The following is a 27,597-nucleotide window of genomic DNA, read 5'->3' on the forward strand; positions in this document are numbered from 1 at the left end:
AAACCAAGTTAGTTTAGTAATCCTGAATTTGCTAATAGCTATTTTCTTCTGCCAGTTCCAAATTCTGTTAAATAATTGTAATTATTTAGGTTTTCTAATTTCATAAATGCAACAAACATGGTAAAGTTGATAGCTAGCTAGTCACATATTAAAATGTTTTATTTACAAATAGTAGTAATGCTAATTTATTACTGTTATTTCTGATTGTGTCAGCATTTTTCAAATTAGCTGGCTACTCTCCTACAAGTGCTGCAGCAAAATCCTTTTTGAAGAAAGACCACACAGGAGATTCACGGACATTGTGAAGGAGGACATCAAGAGAGCTGCTGTGACCTGTTCTTAGCATCCTCTGGACAGTCACGATGAAGGCTTCCTAAACAGAGCAGCTGAAAGCAGACCTATGCCTGATGCAGCTTTTAATTTTTTAGGTCATCTAAAATTATAAAACCTTTAGATTATGATACAAAAACCTTATTTCACTTATCTTTGGTTGACTGTTGGTTTTCTAAGTTTATCTCAAACTGTGCCTATAAAACCTTTGTGGTTTACAATGCAGTCACTTGTAAAATTCATAATATTCTAATAAAAACTCTCCTACGTTTACGAGAAACCACCGATCCATCACAATCCACCGTGTTATTGCTATACAACAAAGATCAACAAGTCACCAGCATTACGGGTTGACTGGCCAGATAGCTGCACTGGTGTTTTTCCCACATGGACAGGTTGTTTGCTGGATTTGGGGCAAAACAGCTTACAATTTGCATTTTATACATCAGAAATCAATGAACTAACTGAAAAGATGCAGCAGACAGTGAAGTTAATGTAACATTGGAAAGACTCTGAAGTTGGGTGTTCCTGACTGCAGCTGGGATTCATCTGCATCTTCGGCCAGCTTTTCCCCCACTACATCACGTATTACTAGATGATATGATATTGAAATTACTTGTGTTAAATAACTGACACTTGGAATCAAATGTTCAGTTTATTACAGAAAAACATAATCAAAGGTCCCATGAAACCCACTTTCAGTGGAAACATTTTTATAATCATGGAGGTGTAAAATCAAAGCTGTCAAAATGTAACTACTGCTATTTGTCTAGCAATCCCACAACGAGATGGCCTCTTAGCTTTACAAGCTATAAGAATTTTTTCCAGTAGCCAATTTATTTCAAAGTTAGTGAAAGGACAGAATGTTGCCTACATTGTAAATGTAGGTTGATGTAGATGCTCTGATGTTCACTGCATGATTTTCACAGCAGTCATTGAGGCCTAGTCTTCTAGCATTAGGTCGTCTGATGTACTAAACCATAAGCTGTCAGCACAGTTCCAGGTTGGTGATCCAAACAGGACTATCAACATGGACTCTAACCCAACAAAGAGACCCATATCAATTTTAATGAAGACTACATTTAGAGTATGTGAGGCTTGTTTGACAGCCCCTACTGACAAAGAACTGAAAAAATTTTCATGCTCTCAGTAAAAAGCCACAAGACTGTTGACAAACAGTAATTTTTCCTCAAAGAATGCAAACTCCTGATCTATACTGCAGCCGCCAGAGGTTATTTTGTGTGACTTTTGTGTTTGTTTTAATATGTCAAACAGCTGTAAACGAAAAGCTGTGTTGTGTGATGTGATGTTGTGTGGGGGTTGTGTGACAAGTAAGCCTCCAAATAACCTAGTAACCTAACCCTGTGTGATACCTAAACACTCACTGGCTTACTTTTATTTTCTGTTCGCATGTCACCACTACAAAATGAGAAAAGGGGGGGGGAAAAAAAAAAAAAAAAAAAAAAAAAAAAAAAAAAATCACATTAGCATGGTGAGTCGCTAATCCGAATATCAGTCTGGTTTAAACAAACACAGATCACAGCTATGTAGGAAAAAACAGTGATAGCAGAATATTAGAAACTGTGAGAAAAGAAAAAACAAGTTAACTAATAAACAGTGATTGGGTGTGGGTGTCTGTGTTTCCTTCCCCTGAAACGTGTATAGGCAACTGCATTTCTAATTCATCTTAAAGCTGCACTTGCTAAAGCAGAGCTCAAAACCAGGAATAAAGAGGCAACAAAAAACTTCTCAGAAGGGGTATAATATGGGACCTTTAAGGGTCATCCCATTTATACATACAAATCTTATGTAGAACAACAAATGTTTCTGTAAAAAATACAAGTTACATTTTCATAATGCACAACGCAATTACACACATTCTAGCAATCCAAAGCTGTGCCAGCCATAGGAAGAACAATAAGGCTGATAGTTTACGGAAAATGTCCTTCAACTGGAAAACTTAGTCCATCTCTTCGTCAGCATCAACAAAGGTGTGCTTTCAGTGATAGGTCAAATCATCAGCTCTTCACTCTTTGCAAAGTTCTGGTCTACACCTAACACCAACATCCTTCAACATGGGCTGGTTATGCTAAAAATCCTTTTGGAAATATGTATTATGTCACAATGATCTATGCATGAACAAGTCTCCTGTGTCGTTTTAAGCCATGCAGGCTTGAAAACCCCTTATTGCACACTGCACAAACATATGGCCTTTCTCCAGTGTGGGTTCGCATGTGTAAAGTAAGAAAGCAAGATTGAACAAAGCCCTTTTCACAGATGTTGCACTTAAATGGCCTTTCTCCAGTGTGGTATCTCCTGTGTATCTTTAATTCTGCTGCAGATCTAAATGACTTGTCGCAGTCGTCGCACTTGAAAGGCCTTTCGCCCGTGTGTATCAAAGTGTGCCTCACCAACGCGTCCTTGCCAAAGAAGCCCTTCCCACAGTGCTCACACGGGAAGCGCAGCCCTTTGTGATGAAAATTGTCGTGCTTCAGGAGGCACCTTCTTGAAGTGAACGTCTTCCCGCACTGAGGGCAGGTAAAGATCGGCGTGGGTTTTTCAGTCACGGGTTCGCCGGAGTGATGCACACGCTCCACATGTCTCGTCAGCGTGATGCCGTGCCGGAATTTCTTGCCGCACTCCCAGCACAGGAATGGGTATGCCTTAGTGTGTTTTTTCTGGTGCTCCACAAGGTCAGAGTATGAACGGAATCTTTTACTACAATGGGAGCACTGAAATGGTTGGTAACCCGTGTGCTTCCACTCGTGTCTAATGAAACGCTTCAAACTGGCAAATGTAGTCTGACAGTGGGAGCAGGTAAATGGCTCGGTGGGGTTGTGGACGTCGATGTAGTGCTTATGAAGGGCCTTGAACACTGGGAAGTTCTCCTCACAGCGGTTACACTGAAAAGGTGTGTGGGATTCTTTGTGCATGGCCAATGCTTCTGAGTCACGTACCAGTTTCATACACACCTCACAGTAGAGCGGGTTGTGAGTCTGTTTGTGGGAATCCAAAGTTGATTTGTATCTGAACGCCTTGTCGCATTCATCACACCTGAAACAATGCTTAACATCATCAGGCTTCTCAGGATCAACCTGCTGCTCATTGTAGCAAATGTTTCTTAAATGGAACCTAAATGTTTGTTTGCACTTGAACTCGACACTGCAGTGAGGACAGTAGAATGGACCCTCTAACACACTCTTCTGTTCTTCAGGGCTCTTCTGCCCTGGTTCTTTGGAAGCCCTCTCTGCAGGAGGAGAGTAATCAGGATCCTGGGTGGTATTGTCAACTGGCTGCTCTTCATTTGTGTCGTCACAAGGAACCCCACTTGATGACTGTTCGCCTTCGTCTGCTGGGGTGTCTTGCTCCTTGGCTTTCTTAACAGCCTTTGCCTTTGTCATGCTTGCACATCTGTGCTGCTGCAAGGAACGTAAGCTCTTGTAAAGCTTTTTGCATGAAGGACATGTAATGGGCAGCTCCTCGGAGTGCTGATTCATGTGTCGCTGCAAGAACTTGGCATGACTCACCACCTTGCTGCAGACTTTACAGGTTCTCTCATCCAAGTCGTTGCTTTTGGCTGGACCTTGGGGCCCGGCAAACTTTTTGGGTCCACTGCTGGTCGTACTGGAGCCCGGTGTCTTCCCAGATTTCCTCCACTGCGACAAGTACCGTTTCATCTTGAGCCCTCTGTTCTTACGCACTGATCTTTCTAACAGTGCGTCACTTTCTGGTGCTTCTTTTTTGCCCGTCACTGCACTTTCCGCTTCAAAATCTTCATCTACAGAATGTTTCTTTTTTCTCCCACGTCTGTTTGGCTTCTTCTCCACACCATCCAGCACCGTCACCTGGCCATCCTCGCCGATGATCAGTGTTCCTGATTGGTTGTCATTGCGGTCATCTGCCATTTCGCTTTCGCTGGCCTCAGTGCCTTCCACAGCATCCGTAACTACCACTGCATCAATTTCTGGTTTCACCTCACCAGTGAGGCCAAACCACTCAGGTTGCACACACTCCTCAGAGTTCCCAGTCCCCTCCACATACACCTCTTTGTTCTCAGATTCCACTTCCATCTCTGTGCAGACAGTATACACGAGACTGCTCTCTGCATCCGTTTCAGTTTGCTCATTGACAATCACGACTCTTTCCACAGGAGGGAGACACAGGGCAGACAAGATGCCACTGTCAACAATGAAAGACTCTGAAAGGAACAAGAATCATGAATGAATAAAACAGATTCTGGAGAAAAAAAAACAAAAACAAAAAACAAACAACATGTTGAGAACTGATCCCGTGTTTTAAAATATTCAACTCACCAATGTCCTCTAAATGGGTGAGATCTTTTTGATTGTCAAGCAAGACTTTGAGCTCCTGAGGCTGAGAGAAAGCCCCCATGCATTCATTCAGAACAGATGAGGTGTCGTTGAGCAGAGAGGCAATCTGATGAAACAAAGGCTTAAGTAAAATACCAATCATAAGAGTCAAATGCTCTGCAGTTTCTAAACTTTTGACACAATTCTTATTTTTTTTGTTCATATTCTTGTTTTGCTCTGTAGGCTAGGGCTGCACGATTTTGCATAAAATGAGAATCACGATTTTTTTGCTTAGAATTGAGATCACGATTCTCTCACGATTTTCTTTTCCAATATAAATATTTATTGCACTTATTAACTGCACATCAACTTCGTAACAGTTGAAACTGAACATAAAAACAATAAATAAACATAAAAACAATAAATGCCTCACATTTTGTGGTTGCCGCAAAATGTTGTACTGCTTGAAATTCCTCCTCCACCGTTGCTCGACACTGCGTGTATAGAGCAGGTAGTGCAACAATAGAAAAATTGTTGCGGGACGGCACTGTGTAGCGTTTGTCTAGGGTGTTGATCATTTTCCTAAATCCCTCGTTTTGCACAGTGTTGATATATCTTTGGTCAGGTGATAAGCAATAGCCTCCGTAATTTCTTTGTGCCTGCGGGAGTTCGACGGGTATGGGGAAGCGCTGTATAAGGTTCCCGTTATTGATGTTTGGGTGGTTGACCGGGACGAATTTTCCCCTGTCACTTTCTCGTCATCCCTGATTTGTTCTCCGTTGTTTTTCCCTGCCAATTTGAGCATCACGGCACAGCTTCTGCATCACGTGGTATAAGGCTCCGCCCTTGTCATTTGTTGAGCAGGAAGAGTGAGCGCTTGTTTTCATGCAGATTACGTCCCGGATCAAAATGCGGTACAATCGTCGTCGTCTTTTTTTTTTATTTTTTTTGAAATAGTTGTCATTTGGAAATGAGATCGCACATAAGTATGAATCGAGATCGCGATTTTCTAACGATTAATCGTGCAGCCCTACTGTAGACCTACTGTAAGCTGGAGGGTCAGTCTAACATAACCCTGGAACGGATTGAGAACTGTTTGTAAAGTCACGTCTCTAAGCTCCCTGAGGCTGCATAGCAAGAGAAGGAAAAGTACCATCACCAGCAGCCATGACAGACAGTGAAGATGGACTTTGTCTGTGTGATGATAGACTTATTATAACAAATAAATTAAAGTAAAATAAAGTATTTTGGCAAATGAGTTGAATTGTGTGTGTACAGCCTTTCACTACCCAGAGTTGCAAACTGAACGCAAGAGATCACAAAAAAGGTAACAAAAACAACTAACAATGTTAAAGAAACTAATACTACTAGGAGAAATGCTCTTTGCTCAATATAAAACATTACATTTACCTGTTGGAGAGTTTTGGTTGGAAGAAGCTTTTCCAGTCTTGACAGAAACAACCACATCAGTGTCTGGATTGCTTTGTCATATGTGGGACCAAAGTCTCCAGGGAAAACATCCTACAACACAATTCAGTTTTATTTATATAGAGCCAAGTTACAAAAACCATTTGCTCAAGGCAACAAATACAAACGTACAATTTTATTTTATTTTTTCCTCAAAAGGGATCATATTAACAAGGACCTGCCAGCAATCAATCACATTGTCTCCGTATTCAGTTTTAACTCACAATGAAGAAATTTCTTCTCTCTTCGGGATCTCTCAGCAGATTTTGGACTAGGCCCATGAAATGAGAGTCTGACACCGGTTCAGCATTCTACAAATAAAGAATTTAAAACAGAAGAGGTCATCGTGGAACTTCAGATTTTAACGAGGAACACTAAATGTCACAGCAGTTTTAACACATGACAAAAAATGTTTTCACCCACCTCCACACTCCACAGTGATCTGAGCTTCTGCATCCGGTCGAGATGTGGTTGAATAACCTGCAGGTCTGCGGTCTCATCAGAACGACACAGCTCCAGGATCAACTGCAATCACCATTAATTAGCGAACAGTTAAGAGAAAAAATGCATTCCATTCACTCTGTGCTCTATAATGGATCTCAGGAAATGCTTCATGTTTAACATTCAACTTCTTCTTATATATACATATATATATATAGCATAATTTTATGTTATGACAGAGAAAATGCCTGCTACTCCACTGACATAGTCTCAGTGAGTGAGCCAAAACAAAGACTGTGACAGCATTAAGATAACGACAAAGGCAGCTGCAGGCAACCATTAATCTCTCTAAAGGATAACTATCATTCTTTCTCAACTTAGTGGGTTCTGCCTTTTGAGGTTTGGATTAAACAAACTAAGAAGAAGAAGAACTGTTTATAGTAACTGCTGCAATTAAAATGAAAACCCAATTTATCCTACCCTACTGCATACATCAAAGGCTTTTTTCTGATTAAAAGCCACAGTTGTTGATCAGATATGAGTCTTTAGTTTCAAACAACACACTAACCCACCTGCTGTCACCCAAGGAGTATGTAATGTAAAATGTATGTTAAGTTGCTAAACAAACAAGTGACAAAATACAGGGAAAGTCAACACAACATGTATTAGTAACATGCTGAAGCGCCATGTGGAGCACCTAGATTCTGCCAACTCACTCGTGCTCTGAGTCCCAAGACGAGTTCAGCGCGCTGCCTCGTAGAGAGAAGCTGAGGAACAATTTCTGTGACCATAAACACAAACTCCTCAAGAAGTCCATAGTCTGACACAACCTTCTGCTCCACAGTCTGCCAGATGGCTGCAGAAACCAGCCGAATCGGTGAGACCAGGAGCCGCAGAGCAGAGAGGGGAAGAGAGGGGCCTGCAAGGAAAAAGGCATTTTTTTTAAAAAAGTGCTTGAAAGGCAATACGCAGTGAGAGTGAAGACAGGCCAACAACACAGACTTTCCCATTTAAGTTGTCAATGGAGTGATGACCACAAACTAAATTCCCTTTATTTAATCACCGTCTTTATACTGGTTCCAAAAGAGACAGGAGATTCATGCATAGTATACCAAATCAAAATTTTGTGAAGTTTTTCACACAAAAAACCCCATCATAAACCTACCAGCTGGATGAAAATAAAATGTTTTATTTTAGCTCGAATGGCCATTATTACTGATGACAAAACTAAGGTCTCACGTAACATTAAAGCGGAGTTATTCTTCACAGAAAAACACAAACAAAAAGAAAAACAACAACATAAAACGCTTAAATGCCGAGCTCCGGATAAAGCGGATGTGCCTGCTACTTTCATTTCCGTAATCTACTATTGAGCCACTGTTATATGTCAATTTGAATGTTTAACAGTATAACTGCTTGCATACGTTGCTAATATGTTTGCACATCCCCTTCCCCTCCCACCCCAAACCCCCAAAGCAAATACGTGAATCAAAGATTTACTCAAATTCACTTCACCGAGTGAATTGCTGTCAATGACTTTCCCTAGCCCTAGCCTAGCCTAGCATCATCTAAGCACTATGGATAACCAATACTCACAAACGCTGAGTTAAAGAATTAAGTCCAGCAACGTGTTTCCAGGCTAGTAAAAAGTAGATGCAGTTTGCACCCTTTTTTTTTTAGACACAACTCTGTAGTAAAATATTTAATAACAACCGCTACGGCTTTAGCAATGCTATTCCCGCGCGCGGGCTAGATTGCGGCCTAGCCAAACAAAATTGTATACAAGCATTTAAACTCACCAGGTAACTCGGAGACACCTCCGTCCATGCTGCGAGCTGTCTGCAGTTACATTACAGTCAGAGAACCTGTAATACTGTGACCGAAGTCAAAGTAACGATTTTAAATGGGTTGGAAGCCAGAAAGCGAAGTCACACAACTGATCTTTGTGCGTCAACTGTTGCCTTTCGTTCCATCTACAATAATTGTCCGACAACGGGAAATAGTCCTGTTATTCGTTCCGCATCGCGTTTTTTTTTTTTTTTTTTACATTTTATTTTACTGTGCTTTTGGCCTTTCGATCTCCACTCCCCTTTGTTTCTGTATGGCTAATAAAATTGCGAAATAGGTGCAGGAGCAACTTTGGTATGGCCATGTTTAATTCTTTAACAAAGCCTGAACTAAGCAAGTTTTCCACTAAATTCTTGTAGTAGTCTTCAGGAATGGTTCTCCAGGCTTCTTGAAGAACATTCCAAAGCTCTTCTTTGGATGCTAGCTGCGTTTTCTTCTGTTCTCTGTAAAGGTGATCCCACATTGCTTCAATAATGGGATCAGGGGTCTAGGAATGCAAATCCATGACTCAGAGTGTCCAAGTGTAGCGTGTGTGTGTGTGTGTGTGTGTGTATTTGTGACAGTGATCTGACAGTAGTTTTCTGCATTTAGAATTCCATCAATTTTATCAAGATCTCCAACACTACTGGGTGCAATGCCACCCCTAACCAGGACAGAGCTACCTTAAGTATTACAGAGGGCATTAGACATTAACTGTTGTACCTCTCTTCTGACTTTTACACATTAATGACAGTTTGGACCAAAAGTTTCAAATTTGGATCACTCCCTATGGTCTGGTACCTTACCTTCCTCACTGTTTACCTACCGAAGAAGCATAGAATTCACATTATTTTATGTGTACTAAATTAATGCATTATGGATGTCTAAATTAGTGAAAATGATGGCTCAATTGCAAGATTCAAAAAAAGATGTGGTTAATTGAAAGGGATACTTAGTTTTTTTTTATAGTTATCTGATTAAGTCCTCAATATACTGTCTATACATCGTCTTAAGAGTTTAGAAAATAGAAAGAAAAATGACCCAAGCCTGCCCTGATCCTAATATTAGCTGAAAGAAGAAGAGACAAGCACATTATTATCAACTTATTATCACTTTGTACAGTTGTCTTTCCTTCCTTCTTTTATTTCTACACTAAAGAGTCTCTTCCTCTTAATAAAAAAATCATGCAATCATTTTCTCATGTACATTTAAGTAGTTTATTGTAATCTTGGGATTTACCAATTTTCAAATACAAAAAAAAAAAAAAAAAAAAAACGCGAGCAAAGTCCCACAAAATTGAAAAAAAAATGAAAGAAAGATCACTATTTTAAGTGAAAGCTTCACCATTTTAATTTTTTGATAGAAAATAGATGAAAATGATCAAAACACATTCCTGACATTTTCCACAGAAGAAGCTGAATGCTGCTCACTTTTCTGCTCCGTGCCTAAAACACATTATACACAACAAGAAAAAGAACAAAAAATATATGATCTAAAATCAAACAAACATTTAGGAAAATAAAAACAAACTAAATAGTTTAAAAAAAGTTACACTGCTAAATACAAAGTACACATGAAACAAATATGGTAATTCTTCATATGAACTGAAGTTGGGAGAAGACACAAAGACCTTTTATACACCGAGCTGAACTCTTTCACCTCAAGTATGTGTCCTGCATTTTTACTGTGTTTACTTTACAGTGGTTTTTTCTTCATTGTACTGTCAGCTGCTGACTTAGACAACAGTCATCGCAGCCTGTGCCCCACACAGAGACAGTACATTTAACTGTGGGACTAAAGGCAGTAAGTATTTTACATGCTGGAACCACTACTTTTTCAGTTTCATTGTAGACTATTTGAATCTGTGTGCTCCTCTTTCTGTGTAGCGCAAAGCAGACATTTGTCTAGGTATCTTTGTGAGGTAATTCACTGGCATCAGTGTATTCACACACTTTTTACCTGAGGTTTAACCATCTAAGTGCCTAACTCTAACCTAAAACGTACTGCTAACTTTACCCCTGAACAAGCATTTGGAGGGTTCTCAAAGTGGTTACAAAGTTAGCTGGACATGTTTTGATTCTTTTTTTCTCTCTCTTTTTTTTTTTTTGTCCAGTTTGTTGGTTTCCTGTGGCAATGACCTCTGTCATCACTCACTCATGGTAGACAAGTGGTTCAAATGAAAACATACATACTTTAAATAGTAAATAGGGAATGATTTTGCCAGCTTTTGCAACATCTGCTCCTTGCTGCCCATTAGACAGAATTCAGATTCAATGTGCATTCACACCAAGAAGCTACTTTCCTTAACCAATCAAGCATTCCTGTGTCACGTAGTTAATGTGTAACAAATGTATGTAGAAGTCTTTTGTGCCTGAACATGCTGTAGGCCTTTAGGAACGCCTTGCCACAAATATGGCAAACAAATGGTTTTTCTCCTGAATGTATTCTAGCATGTACATTGAGATACCACATTTTTACAAACCCCTTTCCACAGATGTCACATTTATACGGTCTCTCTGTGGTATGGTGTATGAGAATGTGTTTCTTAACCTCTGAGGTTGATCTGTAGTACTTTTCGCATTCAGGCACAGTGCATTTGAAAGGTCTTTCTCCAGTGTGGATTAATTTATGCCTTTTCATCGTTGATGCCGAAAGCATCTTCCCGCAGGTCGGACATGGATTACGGAACAACTCGTGTAAGTGTTTGCTCCTCTGGTGCTTTTTCAGCGCTCCTTTCTCTTTAAAGGACTTCTCGCACTGAGAGCAAGAGTGCTTCTTCTCATTTCGAGACTCGCTGTGGATGAAGTGCAGGTGGCGCAACATGTTGGACCTTTGGGCGAACGTCTTGCCGCACTCTGCACACAGATAGGGTTTCTCTCTGGTGTGGACCCTCTCGTGGTACATGAGCTCGGAATCACATTTGAATCTCAGGCTGCACTGAGCACACCGGAACGGCAGGTGGCCTGTGTGGTGCCATTCATGTATGATTAAAAATCGCAGCCTGGGGAGAGTTTTGGGACAATGGCTGCATTTGAACGGTCTGCTGACTTTATGGATGTTTTCATAATGTTTGAGTAAGGGCTTGAAAAGACTGAAGGACTTGTCGCAGCGGTTGCACTGAAATGGGGTGTGTGAAACTTTGTGCCTTGCCAGCGTTGCAGCATCTCGAAGGACCTTTCTGCATACGTTGCAGTAGAGCTCATTGTGGGTCAGTGTATGCTTTTGCAGAGCAACTTTGTACTTGAACGCCTCTTGGCATATGTCACATTTGTAAAGATTCTTGACTTCATCTGGATTCCCTGGATCTACATGCTGCTGAGCATATTCATAACAAGTCTTATTCAAGTGCTTCTTCAGAGAGGATAGGAGTTTAAACCTGCTATCGCATCGAGGGCACGCGTAGTCATTGGTGGGAAAGTGGGTTTTCATGTGAGTTCTCAGGGTTGTGTTGACATGCTCTTTGCAGATAAAGCACTGGATTAAACGAGTGTGTTTGGTAGAGCTATGCTTTATGCCAGCAGTGCCCCGATTTCTGCTAGAATCTGACACATCTTTAGGACCCAGGAACGAAGGGTCCTCATCTGAGCTGCTACAAACTGAACCACTTTCAGGGAAACTATTAACAGGACTCACAACTGAAGACTCATCGTCTGAGTAGTGAGACCATGAATCAGTTACACTGGGACTTCTACTAACAGTGTTATGACAAGAGTCCTTATCCGAGTAGTAAGACCAGGAGTCATCTTCACTGCAAGTACTGATGGGAGCCATGTATGAGGAGTCTTTGCCTGAATCCTCATTGTCTGACAGCATTTGAGAAACCCTCTCGAACTGTTTTGCTTTCGTGGAAATAGATTTGTCAGCAGGCAGGGCCTCTCCGCAGAGTTGTCCTTTCACCTCTTGGAGAATCTTTTTCATTCTTAGGCCTCTGTTTGATCTCACAGGTCGAGACTGTAAAGACAGTGGCAGGTCAAGTCTTCTTAGACGAACGTGGCACTCTTTGATTAGGCAACAAGAACCATCTGTCTGACTTTGAAGATTTACATTTTCGTCATGTTTTGTTGAATCTCCTAAAGGCAACTGTGTTCCATTGTGCTCAGGAGTCCAATCACTTTTACCATCATTGGTCTCACACGTCTGCTGTTCTGGAGCCAGTGATTCCTTTTCCAAATCTGATGAAAATAACAATTCATCCAAAATGCTGCCCTTTGCTTGTGTTTTAAGCGTTTCTGTTTTTTCTACACAGGGAAGGTTTAGAGCTGAAATGATCCACTCACCATCCAGAGAACTATCTGAAAAGACAAAAAAGGTGTCATATAACAGTGAACAAGAACAGAGCTCAACACCCAAGTGCCATTCATTATTATATTATTGCACACGTCATACTAATCTGAGAACATTGGATTTAGTTTTTTGACCACAAAGCAGCAATCTCACAAGCCAAATACACATCATTAAAGTGGACCCATTAAAAATCAGCTCCGCATTTTTAATGTCAGACTCTACTAGAGTAGCTTTGCATGGTTCACAGTTCAAAATAATCCTTATTTGTCTTATACTGGTCCTTTGTTACAGCCTCTCAGTAAATCCGCTATCTGAAACAAGTTGTTTTAGCTACTCAACAGACCTTTAGGGGTAACTTTCTTCCGATTAGCTGTCCCTTGCAAACTGCAACTGGGCGGGGCCTTTAGCGCTCACAGCCAGAGCCATGTGCCTGAGACGGCTAAATCAGGGATACAGAGCTAAGAGTAGAAAATCTGTAACTACTTACCTATATGATCTAGTTGGCTATGGTGTTTTTGATACTGCAGCAGAGTTTTGAGCTCTTCACACTGAGACACCAACTGCATGCAGTCCTTGAGAGCAGAAGAAGCTTCACCAAACACGGAGGCAACCTTTTGGAAATGAAAAAAAAAGCACGGCGTACATTTGTTAATCTAGCTTAAAATATTATTGGGTAATGTTGAGTAGCACTTTTGTGTACCTGCTGGAATGACTGAAGATGAAGAATCTTTTCAAATCTGGATAAAAACAGGCACATCAAAGTGTGAAGTGTTTCATCGTATGCAGGACCAAACTCTACAGGGAAAACATTCTGAGAAGCACAAACAAGAAAGCACAACATGAAAGTCCAAAACATACAGAAATATCACTGTAGCTGGCGCTTTTAGTAAACTCAAAAATACACCTTTACACATACTAGACTACTTTACCACTACTAATTGAAAATGAAAGCACTCCAGCTTTGATAATAAAATAATAACACTTATATGGTATTATTATCTAGGATGCCAAAAAGCAGTGAAAAAACATATACAGACCTGAAAGAAGTGCTCTCTTTCTTCAGCATCATTCTGCAAGCTCTTTACAAGATCCACAAAGTTTGATTGTGGCAGTTCTACATTAGTACCACCAGCCTGCATAATTCATAATAATAACAATTAATAATGATAATAAGCTGTTTTGGGAATCTAAATTATACTGTCACGATAACAGAAAAAAAACAATGAAATCACCTCCACTAGCCATGTATTGATGAGCACTTGCATCCTGTCCAAGTGTGGCTGAATGATCTCAAAGTCAGCGGGAGCTTCACGCTGGCATAACTCCAGGATCAGCTGAGAGCGCAAAGAAACTGATGTTTAATAGAGTGACATGAACGATCACTATTTCAATTTTTAAGGGGTTGGGCAACCTAAATCATCATAAATGAGACTGTCTAGGCGGCGGCGTACTACTACTGTAAGGTCCTGAGAGACCTGAGAAAGGATTATTCAACAGTAGTAACCTGCATTGTTTGCCAGCATGCATGGCTTTTACCAGCAATACAAACAGGTACCACAACCTGTCCCACTCACTTTTGTCATTTCAACCGTTTTCCATAAAAGAAAACGGGTTAGACAGATCAGAGAAGATCCAGTACCACATGGAAATGTAAAAATAGCACCAACACTGAAATAAGTCCAGAGGGGATCAGCCAAAATTTGTTTTTTTTTGTGTGGAAGTTTCTAGTCATGCTTGGTACAGTATTTCACCTTAGTGGCTTAATTGCTGAACGGCACAACTAATTAATTATTAATATTCTCAATGTTAAGATCATCACAGTTATTAATCACAACTATTCACTGACTGTAGACAAAACTGTTTTACAGCACTGTCATGTAGATGCTACTTTCACATTCAGATTGAGGGAACTTTCCCGCTAATGTGTAAATCTTTGCATCACCAAAGCATGAAGCCAAGTTGCCTCTGATGCCTACACTGAAGCATATGTGTGTGCACGAATTTAAGACTTTGTTTGTTACCTGCACAAGTGCTATATAAATATCAGCCCATTGTCTTTTACCAAATGGAATGCTACTGTGTTGGTGATTTCACTGCGTGTTTTGTGAGCTTGATGGATACGCCGGCACTCTGTACAGGCACGATTTTATGGACATTCACGTTGATGTTGAACGATTCACATTGTCAACCACTGTTTTTCTTGGCCTCTGTGTATTCACCATACTGCAATTTGTGAATTCTTTGAGATCCAGACACTGCTCTACACTCTACACTTATTGCAATGGTTCTTGGGTAACATCACTTGATCTAAATGCCCTTAGTCAAATGTATTCAGGAAAATTCACAATGCGTGGTGCTTTGTGACTGGTATATGCAGACACATCTTCAGGAGGTGATTTAGGGAGTGCTAGATTTTCTTATGCTTTTTGATCATTTAATTACAGGAAGCTAGGAAGTAGATTAATTCTACAACCATATTAGAGTTATAAACTGTTCCCACAATCTACTTAAAGATTAAAGGTTCGAGAAGTAGAAACATGGCTGTGTTTGTGGCAGAATGCCTGAAAAAAATAATATAGCTGACTGTGGACATTAGATTAGTGGAAATCTGGATTTTGGACTGCATAATCCAAGTGTGATAATGTTGACTGTGGATACCATGTCTTCTGAGACACAGAGAAGGTGAACAGATGGTATCTTAGTGTGTGGTTCCCAAAAGGAAGGATGTAGGAGGAGTGGTGATGGCCACCCAATCAAATGACCTAGAACCAACTGACATTCTGTGTCAGAGCACAGAGTGATGGAAAAGCAGCCAACTGTTGGATGTTGGAAATGCTCCAGTCCTCGTGAAGCTGGTTGCCAAAGAATGAGAGAACAAAAGGCGTGCAAAGCTCTTATCGACGTAAAAGACAATTATGATGAAGGCAAAAAAGTACAAATCCATCAAATCCACAATGACTTCATTTGCAGATGCTGATAAACTCACCCGTGCTCTGAGGCCCAGGCTGAGTTCAGTCCGCTGGCGGCTGGTGAGCAGCTCTGGAAGAATGTCTGTAACCATAGACACAAACTCCTCAAGCATCCCGTAATCAGCTATAACTTTTTGCTGGATGGTCTGCCAGACGGCTGCTGAGACCAACCGAAGTGGTGGGACCAGGAGGCGGAGGGCAGTGAGGGAGAGTGTTGCACCTGAATGTGAACAGAAGTGGGTCATTTTAACATCGGGGATAAATGTTTTATTATCAATATCCATAAAATGAACCATAACTTAAACCCAGACACAAATATTTGGCTTAACACAGCTGTCCAATTGTTTGTATATTGTTTAGTGGTGACCTTGCTCCAAATGCTGCTCATCGTCTGTTTTGTAAATGAATAACTCATTAAAACTGACTGTTTTGACTATTATTATTGTTATTATTATTATTACTACTACTACTACTAGTAGTAGTAGTATTACTACCAGTGTACCCTAAAAGAAAGGTGAAACTAAAATATGTCATTTGGCCCATAAACTAGTTCCTGGTTTATTGTGCAAATTTTCTGACAATGAGTTTCATGAACATGGGATTTGCTAAACTGCAGGGCCAAAATATTGTTTTGCTCTTTTGCTTTGTGTTTCTTGATCCTTTCATAGCAAAGCAGTCGCATATACATATTTAATAAACTCATATGTATATGGTGGTGTTTAGCCCTATCGCCTAATAGCAAGAAGGAATCCACTGGTCAGTTGAGGCCTTTCTTGTTGGAATTCGCATGTTCTACCCACTGCCTGCACAATACACAGACATCTGTAGTACTCAGTAGGCTGGCCAGTAATGAACTGTTGACATACAACATTAAATCAAATCTATACATCTGTTTGAAATCTACTCACAATTGAAAAATACAACATACTGTAGTCTACTATTACTTTATGGTCAAATGAGTTTTGCTCAGAGTATCACATTTAAGAATGCAAGTATTTATAATGCTCATGACAGATGGTAGCATCACAGCCTCACAGCAAGAAGGTCGTGGGTTCAAATCAACCAGCCAGTTGGGGCCTTTCTATGTTCTCCCCATGGTTGTGTTGGCTCTCTCCTGATACTTCTGCTTCCTCCCACAGTCCAAAGGGATCCAAGTTAGGTTAACTGGTGATTCTACAGTAAACTGGCCATAGGTGTGAATTTGAGAGTGATTGCTTGTCCATCTCTCTGTGGTAGCCCTGCAATAGATTGGAAACCTGCCCAAGGTGTAGTCTGCCTCTCTTCCTATGAAAGCTGGTACATGGTCCATTGCAACCGTTTATAAGTTTGTTGCAAAATTTCCACCACAGTGCATTTAGATTAAGTCAAAAGAACCCACGAAAAACGTCTCCAACATGTTGTGGAATCCCTGGCATCAAGAATGGAAGCAGAGAGCACTTTAAATGAAAGCGTTCACTTTAATTGAATTCGGTACTTCAACTAATACCAAATTCATTTGTAGCCAGTGCCTATGTTATACACTTAGATGTTGCAGGTATTTGCATAAAGTGCCTATTCAAGAAAATGCAGGCAGTGTTACGCATAACTGTGATATTTTTATTCGACACTAAATCCCCAATATTTTATTACTACTCATCAGCGTTTGTGAAATATCTCCTCCGTTAAAATGCCACATAAGCAGCTTGTTATTCAGACTGTCTGACTAAAAACTTAAACTCTTTACAGTGATGCTAGGAAAACTTACCTGAAGAGTTAGTAGATTTTCCTTCTGAAATATCATTTTCCATCCTGTTCATCCACTGCACTCGATCGCACACAATCAGAAATTAGCTATAAATATAAGGGGGGGGGAGGTGTCCTTTCTTTTCCACTACTTCTCCTTTCTTCGTCAGACACGTTAAAAACGTCACTTGTTATTTTTGACTAAAACCAGCTCGACTCAAAAATGGGGGGGAAAGAAAAAAGCTTGGTCCGACGACGTTTTTGTTCCGGGTGGCTCAAATCGATGGTTCCGAGCACACTCGTCATATAATCCAGCCTCGTCCAACACGTAACAGCTAGTGCCGTGTGACACTTCAAAATCGGGTAGTAGTCTGATACCAAGTAAATACAGGGCAAGTATTGCCGTTACCGATACTGAAAATGATTCTTTTAAACTATAAAGGCCACTTATATAGGATAGAGCAGTTATGAAAAGAATAATCATCAATTTGCAATTTCTAAACACATTTTAATGATCACTAAATCACTATAGTGATTTAGTAATGATTTTTCTTTCTACAGTAATTAACAGAACAAAACTCACCCCTCTGCTTTTATTTTCTTTGTTTTTTGGAGACTTATAATTTAAATGTGTCTGTCTCTAAAGCACTTTGAGTTAGCTTCTGTTTTTTAAATGTTCTATAGTCTATAAATAAAGAATAGACGTAACAATCAGCACAAAAAGGTTAATGCATTTTTCGCTGATTGGTTGGTTAATAAATTCATTAATCTAGCGAATGATTGAGCAAACAGTAGAATCAACAGTCTGTTCACGCACCACATTTAATGAAAATATGTCTATAAATCTGATTCAATATCAAAACTTGACGTTGTTTCAATATTAAAAAAGGGTGCAAAAGTGACGTTGGGTCAACGTCAGATTTCAACGTTGATTCAATAGAAGCACCTGATATTGAAACAATGTTTAGTCAATGTCTCCTTGCTATCTGGGCAGAATAGTATCATGCTTAAGAATGCATTATTTAAGTATTTAAAAAAATAGTCACGGTACGTGGTGTAGTGGTTAGCAACTTCCTTCTCCAGTTCAAACACATGGGTTAGGTTGTTTGGTAATTCTAAATTGGCTGTAGGTGTGAATGGTTGTCTTTATATGTTTTCTCTGCAAACTTATGTCTTGTCTCTGTTGTCTCCATATGTACCCTATGATATAAGTACATAAAGGTTTTAGAGCAACTTATGCTCTCATCCAGGTGTTTCTTTCAGGGAAGGCCTTGAATTTTTCACCAAGACAATGCATACCAGGACGAGTGTCTAGAATGTGAGACAAAAAATGGAAAACATTCCACTCCCAAAAGTCCAGCCTGTGTCCAGGAGACTGGACACATATATGTATCTTCCTTCACTCTATGATATCAGCCAGCACTCTGCCTTTACCAGTCATAGTCTCTACATTTAAATGCGTCCTCTCACCTCTACTGCTTTCCTTCTCTCTCACTGCCCCCTAGCATGCCTTCCTTCTTTTCATCTTCCTTTGTCTTCTGCCAACAGCAGCACAGTTTTGACCAACAGTGAAAGCACTCGTTGTTAAACCGGGCCTTAGCCAATCCGGTATGAATGGAAATCTCATTCTGTATTATTTGCATGCTTAATTTATATCAGATGCACTTCCTGACGCAAAGTTCCCCATTCATCAGGGCTTGGGATACTAGGAGTACACTGATGTGTGCCCCCCAACATGGGTGGAATACTGACACCAAAAAGGGAAATTCCAGTATATATGAAAATGTGATGAGCTTATTAGACTTTCTGCATCAGCGGATAAAAAAAAGTAATAAATGTGACCGTCATGTGTAACGTCATAGGAGCAAAACTTGAGTGGAATCACAGTACTAAGACAAATGTTTCCCACAAAGCTTTTATTAGTGGTGGTAATATCATGCAAGAACTCTGGTGAGAAATGAAAAAGAGAACTTCAGAATGATGAGCATGAAAACTCTATCAGAAACCAATATAACTTCATAGGATACTGCCGCAGTCTCTTTCCAAATCCAATAGGGAGATTCCTTTCTTAGGTTCAAATTATGCACAACAGGTAGAACTTTCTACAGACTGTTTATTGGAAACCAGCAGGAAGATTAAAAAATAAATACATTTGCAGCTAAAAGAAAAAAAAGACCTCTGCAGTGGGATTTCACACACAGCACATAACCAGTGAGTTTATGCATCTCAAACATATAAAAGGAACCATCTGAAATGAATGATGTATAATTACAGGTGGCATCGGTCACCTTAAACGAAAGCAATTAACAGCGAGTTCACTGACTTTCTTCACACGTTTGTTTTCGTTTATGTTTACTCCTAATATGGACCGTGCTTCATATGGCGATGGAGAATACACTGAGGATCTAATGCCCATCATTTCTGACAGCATTTGAACCAAAATATATTCTAAAGTTACCTTCAGAGTTGCTTTGATTTTGAAAAAGAACAATTTATGGCATCTACTACTATTTTTTTTCCACCAAAAGGCATGAGCAGCAGTCATTACAAATGGGAATGCATACTGGCCAAAAACAGAACGGCAGAATCAAAGTTATGGGATTCAATACAAGCCTCCTCAGTCAGATTTAGAAAAAAAAAAAAAAAACAAGAACAAAGATTTTATTTTGATTGCAAATACTATTAAAAATGCTCAATAATATCCCACCACAAGAAGTCTGCTTCTATATCATACAGTGCCAAATCACAGGCAATTTTATCTCCCGAGCTTCATCGATGTGTCGAATCTCCAGAGTACACATTTTTATGTAGAAAACATTTCTCGCTTTTTTTTTTTTTCCTTCCGTTATACAGAGTAATAAAAAAAGTTAAGGCAAGATGCATCAAACAGAAATCTGCAGGCCAAGGAGCAGCTGCTGAAGGTGTTCCAATTCCACTGATTCTGGATCAGCCAGTGGCTCCCGCTAGGTCTCTGTCTCAGGCATCTTACACTGGTGGGAGGGGAAGAGGAGGAAGTGACTGCTGATATTGGGGGAACGGGGCTGTCAGAGGTGTCTGCTGCCCCTCCTCGTCCCCTCCAATCGCCCGATTTGAGTCTGCCAAAACACTCTTCTTTGGCACTTAGGCTGGCAGACTCAGCTTCTTTCCTTTCAGTACTGAAACCAGACAGGACAGATTTATGTTAAACATATTAGACAGGGAGCATTCATCACAAGAAGACACACTGATGGATTGATTTTTTCAGTTTAGTGTTTTTGCTGCCTGAGACTTGAACACCAAAACTTGTATGAAAACTTTATTTCATCAACATTTGTTTTAACATCAGTGTAGTTAAAGGGAACTTATTATACCTGAATTATTTAAAGCAATTAAAGGGATGTGAAGAAGCCACTGCTATTTATATCCAAATGTCTATGCACTGTGTTTAAGAGACATCAGCTGAAGTCGACCTATGATTTTGATGTAATTTGTAACACCAGTTTCTACCACAAGATGGTGGAGTGACTATATGTACTGCCCAGTGTGCTCTGAAACATGAGTGTAAAGCCTGGTTTATGGCCACTGCATTGGTTGTGTTGTTTGTGATGTCACCAGTGAGAAAAGAAAAAGGAAGTCGTCTTAAACTCATATTAGAAACTCAATAAATGATGAAGGATCGAGGGTGTTTCTGAATTTTTCATTATAGTGATACAGTAGTTGATATGACAATGCATCTCTTGCTGATACTCTTTTGTAAACAAGACAGTTATGAACTCAATGACATCAATTTATGGACAAACCTTAAAAGTTTAGGATTGCAAATCATGAAAAAAAAAAAAAACAAAGAAAAAAACAAAACACTACACACAGTAAAAACAAAATGTTCAGATTGGAAAATCTAATCTTGTGCTCATGTTTGCTTTGTCCTTGAAACAAATTACAACATATCTGCACTGCTACCATTAAAGAAATTTTCAACTTTGGCTTGAACAAATATATATTTAATTAAAAAAATGAAATGAAAAATGCAGCAGCACTCACCTTTTGTTACATACAAATAGAAGAAGTCGCAGTAGAGGATGGTCTGCACCACTCCAGCAACGATGGCAATCATATCAAAGAAGCCCTCAAAGTAGAACCTCCATATCCAGTTGATGAGGTAGAGAGCTCTGTACAGACCCAGGAAGAACAGGTAGTGGGTGGTGATGGTCTCAGCTTCTCCCGTCTTGCTGATCATGAAGAGCTGAGGTAGTATGGCCACTGACTCCAAGTAGATAGAAAATGTCCACAGGATCTGAGGTGGAGGAAATGGATGGCAGAGTGTCAGCAGTGATGTGTGTTTTGAATTTACATACAAAGATTTTATCATGTTTGCCAGCGTTGAATGGCGGGTATATAACTGTGAGTACTTGGGCGAATGTTAAAGTGATTTTCCTGGACTGAAAATCAAGCTCACAGAGATCGTCATCTCTGCAAGTCAGTGTGTTGCAAATACATGAAAAAAGAAAACATGCACATGTAAACAAACCAGACAGAAGCACAGTAAAAGAAATCAAACTGAAACATAACCCTTTTTTCATATTAAGTCTGCACTGGTGCATGCATGCTGCATGGCAGCTGTCTCACGTCTGAGTTTAACATGTATGTGCATCCTGTTCCCTCTATAGAATGAAGTGCTGGGTGATTCCTCAGACTTTGGTTTCAGTTACGATTTTCTCTTCCAAAGATTTTGAAAACAACTTTGTTTGAACCCAAGTTGGGCTACATGTCAGTCACAGATAATGCATGTGATCTAGGCTTTGAAGGAGGCATACTCTGTTTCCTCCATGTCCGTGGTATAAGATGCAAAAAACGTAGCCTAGTGAATGATGGTAATGCAGCATACAGCGACCCACATCAGGTAGAAAAGTGCACATTTGTTTCCAGTTATGAAATATGTCATTAACTCTGAACGCTAAATTAAAGCCAAGAAACTTTCCAAGCCATAAACAGCACCCAACACGGCTGCCTTTGAGACGTTTTAAACAGAGCTCCACCACAATGATGGAAACTTGAAGCACCATGTTGCTGTTCAGCACATGAGGATTCCCATACCTGCTGTGTGTTTTTTTTAATAGTTCGACACTACCATCTATGGCACTATGACAACACAGAAGCTTATAGGTGCTGCAGAGAGCCTGTCATAGTAGGAATCAATCTAGATGACAGCCCTCTTTTGTCTTCCATAACTTGCATACCAATTTCTCCTCGCTTCTTCTTTTTTTACATTATCTATTCTTTTTTGGAGTCTTTGAGTAGTTGTGTCTAATAACAGTCATTTCAAGATTTAACAATATAGTCATGAATTTTATTTTATCATAGAGCAGCCCTGGCTGTGTGTTTGAATGTCTGACCTCCAGAGGAGAGAAGTCATGGTTAACCAGGAAAGCCAGGCCACCAACAGGGACGACCAGGAACTCCACTCTGAACGTGTCATGGTTTCCATCATAAGTTGCCTTGAACTTCATGTAGATCAGGTACACAGTGGCGTATGAACATCCGATGTAGATGATCTGAAATATAAATGGGAAAGCATTAAGACTCTCGTGACCTAATGGCCTGAGGTACTTGCAGTTGTGCAGCATGGACACCTCGTACAGCCTACCACAAATTATTTGGCAGCTGTGTCGTTTAGCAAACACTGTCATGTTGGGCCTGGTGTACTGGTTACGCCCACACTGTGTTCATTGCTTGGATGGAAAATGCTGCAGGATGTGATGATGAGAAGGGGGCAGGATCTTACCTTCATGGTGGTGTTGTAGAGAGAGATGAACGATGTGAGCAGGTCAAGGTATCGAGTGGTGAACACCAAGGCAAACAAGATCTGACTCTTTCCCGAAATACCTGTGAAAGACAGCACAAAGTATTTTAAACTTAACATTATAACGTTTTACTCCCTATTATATAGTTAGTATAGGAGCATAGGATATTATATAATTGGAACAAGTATCTGGTATGTTGCCAAGTGACAAAACCTGTTTTTTTTAAATCATCTAATACTATAAAGGCCAAGAGCTTTTTCACCTCATTCATGCTCAAATAGCTGCACTACTATTACTCACTAATAACAGAAATCTTCCAGTGAGTTGATTTTAAACTTTAAATGCTCGTTTTTGAAGTTGTGCATAATTGGAGCTCTGGAAAAAGCCACCAGGGTATTCCCCCTTGGAAACACAAATTGTGAAGCTGCTTGGAACAATCTAACGTTGTATGTTCTGCTACTCCCAGTAAGTGTGCTCCAACAACATAATTGTTTAAAACTAAACTAAAAACTTGTGTAGTTATCTGAGGTTTTGTACTTCCTGATATTCATGTATTGTTTTATTCAATTATGGCTCCTTTATCAAGTTTCATTTGAAAGTTTTATCACCTTTACTGGTCCACTGTTTGTGAGTCATTTCAATTTATTTCTGCTTCTTGTGTTAAGTATTGTTAAAGCAACCACTCCCATTAGGATGGAAAAGGATAAAGGCGATCACTCAGAAGTACTTTGATTTGCAGGAACAAATAAGCCTAAGGCAGGGATGTCTGGGGGGGCAGAACTAGTCCACCAAATGTCCAATCTGGTCTACACACAGACAACTCATGTGAATTATAGATTCAACATGAATTGAAAAACACACGCAATCAATGTTCCCTCTAATTTTTCATGTGTCTGAGCGAACACACAAACTCCCTGAGCGATCCCTTGGACCACTGTGAGCGACATCAGACGTGTGCACTGTGGTCACGCCAGCATCAAATCCATCTAAGTTACATGGTTTATTAAAATAATCAAATTACAGCATTTACATTTATGCCAGACTACTTTTAATTAACTGCTTTAGCCCACTTACAATAAAATAAAATAAAAAAATCTTGTTCATGGCCTGTGTAGTATGTTAACACTATTGGAAGTAAAAATAACTTGAACTCCAATTTCGAAAACAAAACTTTCTTCTTTTTTTTTTTTTTATAAAGCTCTGACTTGTATTATGAGTCTGTGGTCTGGGAGAGAGTCCTGTAACTCTGTCTGCAAAATACAGTATATAATGACCAATGTTGGGCAATTAATTATATAGTTACTTCTTCAAAAAAGTAACTGAGTTTTGCAAACAACAAAGTTTTTTGGAGCTGCTTACCTAAAAATGCAGCCAATGCGTTTTTTTGAATAAACATTTCAAACTATTTACAGAACAATCAGGTGTTCTGCATTAAATTTGATGCCACACAAATTATTTGTGCCACTCCAAAAAATAATTTCTGTCCACTATGAGATAAAGAAGAACAACAGCCTGATACCTGCAGGCCTGACAACAGGAGATGTATCACTCCTGTAACACCTGTAACATTCAGCAGTCCCCTCATTGTTCTGACACACACAACAAAACTATTGACTACACTACACACTAACTACACAAGATTTGCGCTAAACTTCTCAAATCTCTCACATCTCAAAACACCGCCGTCACTCCTAAAACTTTCCCCGTTTCTTAACAACTAAATGCCACGTTGCCATATCATTTTTTGATTGGTCGACATGGTACTTTTTTGGACGAATAGGAAAGGCAGAGGGGGGTGGGGTTTGTTTTTGCTCACAGGCGGAGAGCGCTTTCGAGCCTTTTTTCTTATAAAACGCCGTTTTTACCGTTTCTTCCCGCAGTAAATATAAACAACGATAGTATTCAGGAAGAAAACCAAACATTGCAGATATTTTTATCATAACTCTGGTTTTACGTGGCCTATCAACACAATTTAAAAACTGGTATAAAGTCCACACTTTTCCCATCAGTTGTTCCGTCTGTCCTGCTCACATCTCCAATGGTTGTACACGTTGTCATTAACGTGGCTTCACTCCACATTAGCCACGCCGCTTTGCTAGCTAAAACACCGGTGTCAGCACATAAGGACGCTGTCATAGCCTGTCAACGACGTTGATTGGCTGCGTATATACGCATTATTGGCTGAACTATGGGATAAGGTGGCATCGTTCTAATCCCATATGGGAGCAGCCAGTCACTTACTGACTAACACTGCAAAACAGAATTGTTAAAGTATTAATTTTAATTTCAATTTAGGTTGTATTTTTTGTTTTGCGCAACGCAGATTTTCTGTGCGCATAGACCGTGCCAGCAGTGCGCAATTGCGCACGTGCGCAGCTTAGAGGGAACATTGCACGCAATACCAAAAAGTTGATTCTGTTCATCTAAACGTAGTGTTTTCAGTGGGAGAAACGTTTTGTCACTCATCCAAGTGACTTCTTCAGTCTCAGCTGACTGCAGGTTTCCCCGACCTTACAAACACTATATTTGCATATTGACCGAAACTAGCACCAGATGAACAGAATTGATTTTTTGGGATTTTTTTACCTGGATGATTGAGCATGCATCAAGACACATGCAATAAGACTTTATGTTAGAGTGTGCACTTTAAAAAAATGCATTGCTTGCTGTTCATGATCTGTTAATAAAAGTCAATTACATGCAATGGTTTACTTGCACTTCTCTACATTAAAAAACACAGGCTATTATGCAACTGCTTTACTTGCTTGCTCAACTTGTAATCAAATTAAACTGTTTGTGACCCATTAATGAATTCAACAGTCCTCTAAGGACACCAGGTGATCCAAACCTTGTTAGCACTTCAAAGTCAATTATTCGTTTTGTTCCCCTTTACACTCTCACACACCAGTGTGTGGTTTAATCTGGGACTGGCTCCCTTGCAGTGATAGCAACCTAACCTTTGGCCACAGCAATAACAGGAAAAACAAAGTTTCACAGAATGCAGCAATTTACTTTTCCCTCAAAGACCTGCTGGACTTGCAAGCAAAAACATTCACCCAGTCACCGACTTTGCATGTGCAGACTCGGGAGCACTCGATGCTGCCACGTCAGAGAGGTCATACCAGGCTGTAGTAAAGCAAGTCACAGGAACAGTAAGGCTGAAACGTGGAACTAGCTTAGTGTCAATCAGGTGAAATGACGAAACCAAACTATCAAGTACTGTGGCCCTCAGGTCCCCCATCTAACGCTAGTTTGGGGCCCAATGGACTGTCAAGACAAGCTAGTAGCACAACTGATGACAGAACCACATAACAAGTTTCAGGGTCCTATTCTTAAAAGGCACAGTGACAGCCGCGGGAGTGGTTGTCATTACTTGATGACAAAACATACCGCTGAAATGGACAGGACTACTAGCCAGCTAGCTAACATTAGCCAAAAGCTGGCTAATGAGTTCCAACTAACTACAGATAAGTTCCACGGTGGACAGCTTTCACTTCTCCTCAAACTGCTAATTACACGAGAAGACACATGCTGTGCCTACTAAGGCTCGTTTAAACTCTTAAGTTAAAGACTTTGGCTACTCACCGGCACAAGACCTGGTTTTCCATATTTTTAGCAGCAGGATGATGATAGCTGCTAAGTGGGAGAGGTCGCCGGTTAGCCTGAAAATATTCATGTTTGCAGGAACGCGGCAAGTAGCAGGCCGATTCTAGATTCTCTGAAGAACTCTGTCTGTCTCCGGCAACGGTTATTTTTCTTATTCGACAGCGCTGAATGACACTGTGATGTTAGAATAAACGGTTTCTGGGTCCAGAAGATGGGAAAATGGCGAGTCAAGCGCGACGTGGCTTGGGGACGTGGCCAAGACCGCAGTATCCAATGCAAGACGGGAAACGCTCTTGGTCCCAGCCAATCAGGACAGAGCGATTGGTAATTTGCATAAACTATGCTGGAGGAAACGTTGCCTTGAAGTTCTACGAAAAAAGAAAGTAAATACAAGTTTCCCTTTTCCCAGTTGCAATGGTCAAGGGAACGAACCAGGAAATCAGTGTCTATCCTTTACTAAGACACGTGTAAATACGTGGAGTTAAATTTTACTTTAAGGACTATCCAGTTTCATTCAGGTGGTACTATGTTCATCCTATTTATAGCCTAGTTGTAATTTGTTATATTTTGCATAGTTTAAAATTTTCTGTAACTTGTATTTTTCTTTTTCTAATCTTCTCATATTTATTGGCTATACCTACTGGAGTCAAATTCCTTGTTTGCACAAATTTGCCCAAATAAAGATGATTCTGATGTGTAGTTAAATTCTCCTTATGAAACAGAATTTAACTCTACATATTGCTACGACACAGAATAAGTATCTTTATACATATTGAGATGACTGTATAACTACATTTACACAATTTGGGAGTAAGTTCTCTCCAAACATTTAATTCCAGAAACTGAAGAGCTTATTTGCAG

General features: G+C 40.0%; 3 protein-coding genes across 4 annotated transcripts; all 3 read right to left on the reverse strand.

Annotated features, from left to right (window-relative positions):
* Positions 1-971: 971 nt before the first annotated feature.
* LOC134632868 (zinc finger protein 37-like) lies at positions 972-8,510 on the reverse strand. Its single transcript, XM_063481717.1, has 7 exons — positions 8,348-8,510; positions 7,265-7,467; positions 6,531-6,632; positions 6,332-6,418; positions 6,051-6,161; positions 4,644-4,767; positions 972-4,528 (listed from the first exon to the last, which is right to left on the reverse strand). The coding sequence occupies exons 1-7, from the start codon at positions 8,373-8,375 to the stop codon at positions 2,460-2,462; spliced, it is 2,724 nt and encodes a 907-aa protein (XP_063337787.1). The 5' UTR covers positions 8,376-8,510; the 3' UTR covers positions 972-2,459.
* Positions 8,511-9,667: 1,157 nt separating this feature from the next.
* On the reverse strand, positions 9,668-17,599 carry LOC134633320 (zinc finger protein 708-like). 2 transcript variants are annotated; one of them, XM_063482193.1, is made up of 7 exons: positions 17,373-17,599; positions 15,646-15,848; positions 13,892-13,993; positions 13,697-13,792; positions 13,360-13,470; positions 13,147-13,270; positions 9,668-12,667 (listed from the first exon to the last, which is right to left on the reverse strand). In XM_063482193.1, exons 1-7 carry the CDS (start codon positions 17,422-17,424, stop codon positions 10,710-10,712), a joined length of 2,646 nt encoding a protein of 881 aa, XP_063338263.1. In that variant the 5' UTR covers positions 17,425-17,599; the 3' UTR covers positions 9,668-10,709. The 2 variants fall into 2 exon arrangements, with proteins under 2 accessions (XP_063338263.1, XP_063338264.1); XM_063482194.1 differs by lacking the exons at positions 15,646-15,848; positions 17,373-17,599 and having other exon boundaries at positions 13,360-13,396.
* Positions 17,600-19,247: 1,648 nt separating this feature from the next.
* Positions 19,248-26,981, reverse strand: LOC134633322 (ER lumen protein-retaining receptor 2). Its single transcript, XM_063482195.1, has 5 exons — positions 26,716-26,981; positions 23,112-23,212; positions 22,723-22,881; positions 21,371-21,623; positions 19,248-20,505 (listed from the first exon to the last, which is right to left on the reverse strand). Exons 1-5 carry the CDS (start codon positions 26,804-26,806, stop codon positions 20,471-20,473), a joined length of 639 nt encoding a protein of 212 aa, XP_063338265.1. The 5' UTR covers positions 26,807-26,981; the 3' UTR covers positions 19,248-20,470.
* Positions 26,982-27,597: the final 616 nt, after the last annotated feature.

This window comes from Pelmatolapia mariae, linkage group LG8 (genome assembly GCF_036321145.2).
Source record: "Pelmatolapia mariae isolate MD_Pm_ZW linkage group LG8, Pm_UMD_F_2, whole genome shotgun sequence".
Lineage (NCBI taxonomy): Eukaryota > Metazoa > Chordata > Actinopteri > Cichliformes > Cichlidae > Pelmatolapia > Pelmatolapia mariae.